The sequence below is a fragment of the Muscardinus avellanarius genome (assembly GCF_963383645.1).
Source record: "Muscardinus avellanarius genome assembly, chromosome: 11".
NCBI lineage: Eukaryota > Metazoa > Chordata > Mammalia > Rodentia > Gliridae > Muscardinus > Muscardinus avellanarius.
Window position 1 is genome coordinate 68,567,800 of NC_137797.1, and position 9,437 is coordinate 68,577,236.

At 48.9% G+C, this 9,437-nt stretch overlaps 1 protein-coding gene across 1 annotated transcript; it reads left to right on the top strand.

Moving 5' to 3' along the window:
- Window positions 1–3,492: 3,492 nt before the first annotated feature.
- LOC308269515 (keratin, type II cytoskeletal 6B-like) lies at window positions 3,493–7,585 on the top strand (the record flags this gene model as incomplete). Its single annotated transcript, XM_080704879.1, has 9 exons — window positions 3,493–4,026; window positions 4,875–5,089; window positions 5,435–5,495; window positions 5,650–5,745; window positions 5,873–6,037; window positions 6,509–6,634; window positions 6,772–6,992; window positions 7,208–7,242; window positions 7,347–7,585. 9 exons carry the CDS (start codon window positions 3,493–3,495, stop codon window positions 7,583–7,585), a joined length of 1,692 nt encoding a protein of 563 aa, XP_080561005.1.
- Between the last annotated feature and the right edge of the window lie 1,852 nt (window positions 7,586–9,437).

Sequence of the window (9,437 nt, forward strand, 5' to 3'; positions counted from 1 at the left end):
CAGGAACAAGGCATTCCGCATTCCAGGGCCGTCAGAGGCTGCTCAGACTAAACAGACCGAAGGGAGGCTCTCCTGGGAGAGAGAAGAGGCTAAGTCCACTGCAGCCCGCTGGGGAGGAGACCAGCTGGCAGCCCAGTTACTCATGCTGCCTGCTTCAGTTTCTTTCGCATAGTTGCCTGAACTATCACCCTTTGTTCTAATCTTATTATGAAGATTGGGCCTTGCCTGTCCCACAGCTGCTCTCTAAAAACAGAGCTCTCCTGGGCTCCACCACAGGACATGATCCAGGGTCATCAGGGAGACTTCCTCTGAGAAGCCAGTTCTCTAACCATCCAGAGGTCCCCACTGTCTAGGATCATAACCTTCCCCTGGGTTAGCACCCCTGGGTGCTAAAGGGCCAGAGGGGATAGGGCTGGATTCCCAAGGGAGAAACAGCCCCTTTTAGGACAACAGGCTGAAAATGGACTAGGACACTGGCCATCATCCACACCCAAAGAAAGATAGAAAATCAGGAACAAATGAGTCAAGAACAAACTTACCCTTTAAGGGTGGTGGGGCTGGGAAATTGAATCAGAACTGGACCTGCGAGGTGGTGTTGGGGGAGAGGTTCCCTCAGGTCCAACTCCCTCTACCATCTCAGCAGCCCTCATCACAGTTCATGAGCCCTCCCAGCTGATCTGACTCTGTCAGGGCCGCTAGAACTGGTTCCCAGAGCAATCCCTGGCAGGAGTGGATGGAGATATGCTTTCAGAGAATGCCTTCTAAGTCTACCAGGAGAAACACTTGTGTCTGAAAATTGAATAGGATATTTCATTTAGTTGGTGCTGTCTGGTGTGTGTGTCAAGCCTGGGCTTGGATTAAATGCTGATGTTAACCTGTCCTCTCATAGGCTAAATGAGTGACTATGAGGTCCCGGCTGCACTTAAATGGCATATTGCATTTAGGGACAAGACGCCTCCCCTCAAAAAGATAAAATGGGGATTGAAGGAGGAAGTGACGGGGTTACCTATGCTGGTTAATGGTAGCCTGTCCCTATATGCACAGCCCTGAGGTCCCCCTGAGGCCCGGCGGAGGGTGAGCAGTGGAGTGCGGCTTTGGAAAAGGGAGCACAGCCTGCTGGGCTCCTGCTACAGGCTCACTCTCCCTGACACATTGTCCCCTTTCAGGCACGTTGGTATCCTGGCGCATCTCCTGGGGGGTGGGCGGTGGCCCTCCCTGTGCCCCTGCTCTGAGCACTAGCAAACCACTCATCTGATCCTGTCACTCTCCTGCCTGCTGTGGCTCTCCATGGCCTTCGGGAGTAAGGTGGACTGTTCTGCTTGACTTGCCAGGTCCTCACAAATGTGGCACAGGCTTGCAATGTTGTCATTTCTGTCTTCCAACTCCTTTCCCTACCCAGACCTATACTGCACCTGTGTTCCTGTTCTTAATGCTCCTTGTGGACCCCCATACACCAAACTTGTTCATACTTCCTTATGATAATGATATTAGGTCATTTCTATCAAGAATTTATGTGCCATCTACTATGCCAACACTTTCCCATAAATAACCTCCTCTCAGGCTCACATCAACACTTGGAGGCAGGCACTATTTACACACACACACACACACACACACACACACACACACACACACACAAAAATAAGCACATAAAAGCTCAGCAATTTGCATAAGAATACACAGGTCTCATCTAATTCCAGGGCCCATGTTCTTAACCAGGGATTGGCATAGGTTTTCTTTCAAGGAAGGAAGAGTGAATGCTTAAGGCTTTAAAAATTACAATCTCTGTTGTAGACTACTATGATGCAAACGTAACCGTTGACACTGGACATTGACATAGGCATAGTACCGTGGGCAAATGTGTGCTGCTCCCCATCCCGACTTGCCCACCTGTTGACCAAACCCAGTGTCCTCTACACCACACCTAAAGCCCCTAACCCAGGAAAGTGGAGTGGATCAGTGCACCGGACCATGAGAAGCAGCACCTCTTTCCCAGAACTGGGTGGAAACATTCTTTGTGCACCATTGTGCAACCAGGGTGGAGGGAGGGCATCTGCTTCCGTTGTCTGGAGAAGGTATCTCTTTCCTGCCAGACGCTGAGTTAGCACCTGGGGCAGGAGCTCCCTGCTCTCCTGGATCCTGTGCCCACCAACATCTGGGGGAGAAGAGACGACATTTAGCATAGGGACAGGAGCTTTCAGCAGGTTCATCCCAGTGTGAGAGTTAGTTTTTAATCTCACTGTTGTTCGTATGGCCACATGTTCTCAGAACATGCCTAGAATTGTTCTCAGTTCTCCCCATACATGGTACTTAATGCATTGATTGGAAAAAGAAAAGAAAAGAAACTCACTGTACTGTAAACCAAGTAATACTCTCATTTGACAGCCTACCTTCCAAGAAGGGGTCTAGGGATTTGATATTTCAAGCACTGAGATTAGAAATATAAATCTGGAATTGACTTATGAAATCATCATACCTGTAAGGGCACATTGGAATGATTCACTGCTTCTATACGCCCCTCAACTTTCTGTACACACCCTACTAAAGTGTCTGAGTCTGAATTCTTCAGAAATGGCAAAATTGGTGGGAAGACAAACTCTTGAGATTTTCTTAATGATTTCTGTCCTGATCATTCTGGATTCCTTAACAAAAACTCTAACATTCCAAAGCAGAGAGGAAGGTGTCTGTGGATCTCAACTGGATGGACAGCTTTATGTGAGAATCAGCCCTGTGGGAAAGCTGACACTGGGGTGGGAGGAGCGGGCATGGACAGACTCTCCTTGTGGAGGTCAGATGAGCCTGGCTCCTGTCCTCTAGGAAAGAGCCAAGTGGGCAGCTTATCACACAGAACACAGAGCAGGGAAAAGCTCAACTCCTCCATTCCCTCGGGTCTTACAAAGCAGGGTATTGTACCCAAAGTGCCCTCATTCCCATACAAGACCACCAGGAAAGACGTCAAGAGCTATAGAGTAACCGCTTCAGATGTGGGGGGAAAGAGCACAGCAGGCCATGTCCTGCCCTGGGAGAGTCCCACCTGAATGGGAAGGGAGGTGCAGGTGGCGGCGAAAACCTGTGTGGGAAGGGGACACAAGGGAGTGTCTGAATAAGCAGAAGGAAGGGACAATTATCACAGATCAGCTCCTTGTCTCCTTTGTTTGAGAACATGACTAATTCATGACTTCAGTGAATACACATCCAGGCTCATTGTGTTGGGAGCAAGTCAAGTCTGGAAGGCAGATGAATTTCTCCATGACTACAGGAAGCCAAAAAGCAATCCTCATATTTCATACCTTTCTAGAAGTTGGGGGTGATCTCACTGTTTGTGAAGCCCAGCCCCGCCCAATCTGCAAGCTCACCTTCCAGCACTGAGCCCAGCCCACTAGCACCATATATAAGCCGCTGCCTGAGCCCATCCCGTCCATCTGCTCCTCTCAGCTCTGCCCTCCAGCCTCTCACACCTCGCTCAGCCTTCGATCTCCAGGAACCATGTCCATGTCTAGCAAATCCATCATAAGGAGCCAAAGCAGCAGCCACCGTGGCTTCAGCGCCAGCTCAGCCAGGGCGCCTGGGCTCAACCGTTCTGGCTTCAGCAGCGTGTCTGTGTCCCGCTCCAGGGGCAGTGGCAGCGCAAGGGCGGCGTGCGGAGGAGCTGGCTTCGGCAGCAGGAGCCTCTATGGAGTGGGCAGCTCCAAGAGGATCTCCTTTGGAAGCGGCAGCTGCGCCATCGGTGGTGGATATGGCGGCAGAGTCGGAGGTGGCTTTGGCTATGGAGCCGGCAGTGGATTTGGTTTTGGCGGTGGAGCTGGTAGTGGCTTTGGGCTCGGTGGCGGAGCTGGCTTTGGTGGCGGCTACGGGGGCGCTGGCTTCCCGGTGTGTCCCCCCGGAGGCATCCAGGAGGTGACCATCAACCAGAGTCTCCTCACTCCTCTGAACCTGCAAATCGACCCCACCATCCAGCGGGTGAGGACGGAGGAGCGCGAGCAGATCAAGACCCTTAACAACAAGTTCGCCTCCTTCATCGACAAGGTGAGCCAGGAGGACGTGACCTCCATGGGCACTTCACGGTCCCCACTGCACACACTGCAACCTCTCCACCGGGGAGACTACGGGAGAGGGAGCAGGGCCTCAGACTAGCTCTGCACAGGGTCTTCCTGTTGGCCCGCGGTGGCAGGAGAGCAAGGAAGAGCTGCTGATCTCCCTCGTGGCCTCATTCCTGCCCAGGAGGGCCCTTGGCTCTTGACACCAGCAGCAGGATGAGGTTGGACAGGTTCAATTCCATCCTACAGGATCCACGAGATCACAAGAAATGCCAGTGGTGATCGGCTCTGGGGTCTGGACAAGAGCAAAAATGCTAAACAAAAGAGAAAAGAAAGCGATTTTTTAAAATCTAGATTAAAAAAAAATAAGTCCATTTATACAATATGTAAAAATGTTAGTTTATTCTAGGAACAGAGAATGACCATAAAACTAGGATATTTTAGAGGAGACGTGCACTGGATGGAAATTACACAGGAATCTTATCACTAGGCAACATGTATATCCCAATAAGTAAGATCTTATAATAAAACCCTTGAAGTATAGCAGTAAATACTACTTTTAAACTAACTGTGATTGTGCTTGGAAAGGGGGAAAGAAATGTTGAAAGCTATTGATTGGCTCCATAATCTAGAATACCTGATGGTCCACCAGGGAATTTTCCTTAGATCTGTGTGGTAGAAAAAAAGAGTGCCAGTGGATGGGTATCCACTGGTCGTGAGCCTCTGTCCATGCCAGGAGCAGCCTAGTACCCTTCAGAAGCCCAGGCTCTCTGGGAAACTAGCCAACACAGAAATGTTCTTCCTGCCTTTGTCTAACAAACTTTGTGTTTCCTCCAGGTGCGCTTCCTGGAGCAGCAGAACAAGGTCCTAGACACCAAGTGGACCCTGCTGCAGGAGCAGGGCACCAAGACCGTGAGGCAGAACCTGGAGCCTCTGTTCGAGCAGTACATCAGCAACCTCAGGAGGCAGCTGGACTCCATCCTCGGGGAGAGAGGCCGCCTGGACTCAGAGCTGAGGAACATGCAGGACCAGGTGGAGGACTTCAAGAACAAGTGAGTCAAAAGAGAGCAATGGACTAGGTTTCCTTAAAACTATTGGGTGACTGAATCCAGAGCTGACACCATTCCTCATCATAGATTTTCATAGAAGTGAAAATTACAAACTATTGCTAAAAACTAAATATGTCGTACAATAAAAAGGATAATGGTGATTGGGAAAGATTTAAAAAGAAAAAAAACCTTAGTAACAATAGACATCAAGTTTCAGGCTTCTTGTGGCAAAAAAAAAAAAAAGATGGATTTGGATATACGCCATTGAGGGAAAGTGTTAGATACCAGGCTTCCTTGGGCTTCATCCACCCACTGGCTCAAATGTGTGTTATCCTTTCCTTTTTATAGATATGAAGATGAGATCAACAAGCGCACAGCTGCAGAGAATGAGTTTGTGACCCTGAAGAAGGTGAGCCTATTAAGGGGCTCAGATTTCTTTACTGGAGGAGGAGAGACATGACTTTGCATCCCATCCCATCTGAGAGGACAGTTGCCAGGGAGATAAAGATGGGTGGCCGGGCAAGAGGGCTCTCCTAACTCAGTGTTGCTGGCTCTTTCCCCAGGATGTGGATGCTGCCTACATGAATAAGGTCGAGCTGCAAGCTAAGGCAGATAGTCTTGCAGATGAGATCAACTTCCTGAGAGCCCTCTATGAAGCAGTAAGCACCCCCCATCTCCCCCCTTTCTTCTCTCTGATGGGACCTACAAAAAATGGAAAGATCTGGGTATTGTGTGTCTCTGTAAGCATGACAAGAAAAGATGACCTTAGGACCTTCTGTTCTGCAGGAATTGTCTCAGATGCAAACCCACATCTCAGATACTTCTGTGGTCCTGACCATGGACAACAACCGTAACCTGGACCTGGACAGCATCATCGCTGAAGTTAAAGCCCAATATGAGGAGATCGCTCAGAGGAGCCGGGCTGAGGCTGAGTCCTGGTACCAGACCAAGGTGAGTAGGGAGCTGGAAGCTGCTGGGGAATCTCCAGGCCTACCATCAGTACCAGAAGGCTTCTGACTTCACAGGCAAAATCTTCTGAAAGGAATCTGAGATCCTTTCACAGAAAGTGCATCCCAAGTGATGAGACTTTAATGGAATTTATGTCCATGTCTAAGAAGCTATAGAAACCAGAGGCAGGAGGAGAGTTCCCATAGATGCTTGAGCATCACTCTATGCTGGTTCTCAGAAACACAATATAGAATACTGTCAGTCCCTAAGAGAACTAGGCAGTCTCTGGTCTCTTAATCAGGATAATTTGTGACTGGGTTATAGCCTATCCAACCATCATGTAACACTAACTTATTCTAAAAATTCTTGGGGAGGTCATTAAGTCAAAGTTGTTACATGCAGATTTTAAAAGTGCAAATTCTCATTTCCATGTGAAAATCACATACATTGTCTCTCTCTTCAACTGACCTACAGTATGAGGAGCTGCAGGTCACAGCAGGAAGACATGGGGATGACCTGCGTAGCACCAAGCAAGAGATCGCTGAAATCAACCGCATGATCCAGAGGCTGAGATCCGAAATCGACCACGTCAAGAAGCAGGTACAGTGGAAATATTCACAGCTTGTTGTCCATCAAATCCAGGCTTCTGGGGTCATCTATGCTGTGAAAGAACACTCAGGAATAAACTTTTATAGAGGACCAGACTACCAGTCATTTCACTTGCTTTCCCCTTCCAGTGTGCCAGCCTGCAAGCCGCCATCGCCGATGCCGAGCAGCGAGGGGAGATGGCCCTCAAGGATGCCAAGAACAAGCTGGAAGGGCTGGAGGACGCCCTGCAGAAGGCCAAGCAGGACATGGCCAGGCTGCTGAGGGAGTACCAGGAGCTCATGAATGTCAAGCTGGCCCTGGACGTGGAGATTGCCACCTACAGGAAGCTCCTGGAGGGCGAGGAGTGCAGGTGGGCTGCTCACACACCTCCTCTAGCCTCTAGCCTCTATATCTCTGCGGGTGTCTGGCCCTGAGCACAAGGCTGTGGGCAGAGCTGGGTTACGATGGCTTCTGCCAGAGATCCTGTGGGAGGAGGCTCTTCAACAAGTGTCCCCAGCTCGAGCCCCCACCAGATGCGGGAAGGGCACCCCAGGTCTCATGCTCCCTGTGTTCCTCTCCTCCTAGGCTGAACGGTGAAGGCGTTGGACCAGTCAACATCTGTAAGTACTTTGCTCATCGGCTTCCCTTGCCCAGCCCTTGTGATCCGGCTCAGGTGTTCAGCGTGAGCTAATGGTGTCTTGTGTCTTTGTCCCCTTCCCCACAGCCGTGGTTCAGTCCTCCATCACTAGTGGCTACGGCAGTGCCGGTGGTGCCGGCAGTGGCTTTGTCCTTGGTGGAGGCAGTGGCGGCTACTCCTACGGTGGTGGCCACAGCCTTGGAGGCGGCTTCAGTTCCGGCAGTGGCAGAGGTATCGGGAGCAGCAGCCTCAGCTCCACTGGGGGCAGCAGTTCCATCATCAAACAGACTACCACCACCTCCAGCAGAAAGAGCTACAAGTACTAACACCCTGCACCAGCTCTTCTCCCATTGTCCTCAGCCCCTCTGGCTACAGAGCCCTCAGCTCAGGCGCTTGTCCCCTCCTGCCCCACCTCTGCGCTCCTGCTGGAGCTGAGGATGCCACGTGCCCTCCTTGCTCCTCTGTCCGCACCTGCTCCTCCCGAGCTCCCGTCGCTCCCTCAATTTTGTCAGCCTCTGATTTCACATCATGATTCATCACGTCTGGTGCCTCACTTGGTGCTCACTCAAGAAGCTCCTGCCTCCGTGGTTCTATCTCTGAGGCTGGGAACAGAGAAAATGGTCTCTGCCCCATTTGTTCTAGAAATCCCTGCCTGAGTCCTACTCAAGAACAGGGAAGATGCCCTTTAATTACCATTGTTCCAAGAACACCTTATCTTGCAATCAATGCTGTGAACCCCCTTTGCAGTAACTGTAGAAGCACAAGTGTCTGCTCCGGTGAGGTGCAGAATCTGAATCCCCGTGATGTTTCCTGTGGTCTTTACTTTCTTGTAGTTACTAAATAAAGCAGATTTATAATATAATTTATTGATTAATGTCTTGTTTGGTGGTCACTCTTAGTTTTTTCATATGATAAATACTATTTATTTTTAAAAGATTGTTGTGTCTTAATATGCTTCACTCCCTTTCTTAGAGATATTCAACCAATAGAAATTTGCCATCTTGGTGTTCAGGGTCTTCTCCCAGATGAATTCCATCGAAACTTTTGGCAAGTGGAGGAATCTGGTCCACCATCATTTTACTCTTTAACTCCCATGCCAGCAACTTATGGGTTAGTTACCCCACTTCTGCCCCCATGCTAGTGCTCAGCCTCAATCTCTAGTTGGGAAAATTATTTTCCTGGACAATTAGAGCAAATGTCACTTGGCGATAGAATAAGATGCTTGTGTTATAATTAGAATTGTCTTCCTGGCCAAAGAACTTACCTGAGAACAGGTTCAAGAGCATTTGAAGTGTGCATACTTATGAGCTGGAATTATACTTGTAGAAATGTATCTTGCGAAAATACTGCAAATGCTGAAAGATGAACATACATTGATGTGTATCACAAAAATCTTTACAAATGGGGAAAAAATGGAGACATTCAAGCTGGTCAAATCAATGGTCCAAAGAGTCAGACACAAATTCAGATGTTTATTTCTTGTAGTGCAAAGGCAAAACAAGAATGGAAATTCCCTCCATTTCACGCTGCTAGCCTCTCGGAGACTCAAAAAACAAAAACAACAAAAATTTTTTTTTTTATTCTAGGGGTGGAACCTAGGGGCTTTTCTACCTCCGGGCTATCCTCCTAGACCTATTTTTAATACTTTATTTGGAAACAGGGTCTCACTAAGTTGCTGAGGGCCTCACTAAGTAGCTGAGGCTGGCTTTGAACCCGTGCGATCCTCCTGTCTCAGCCTCCCCAAGTGCTGGGATTACAAGCGTGTGCCACCATGCCCGGCAACAAAACAAAATAAAAAACAAACTAACAACAACAAAAAACCAATGTCTGTGTTGCTCAGATGTTTCCACTCTTCTCTCAGGAGTGAACTAGCTTAGTTTGACATCTAAAATCAAAATCCAAATTCTTATTTCTTGATATGTTGAAGGCATTTCTTGACATGCAAATTCTTATTTCTTGACACAGAAATGAAGAACATTCCCCCTTTCTCACTCACACCCTTAGCGTCTCATGGAAACCCAAGGAAATCATGTCTGTGTTGATCAGAAGAGACTGGTTCCATTCCGTTCTCAGGAGCAAACTGTTCTAGCTGAACTTCTATGAGCCGGAAAACTCCGAACAATACTCAAGACTGATCAGTTGACTTGTACAGCCCAAGGGCAATGTCAGTCCCCACTT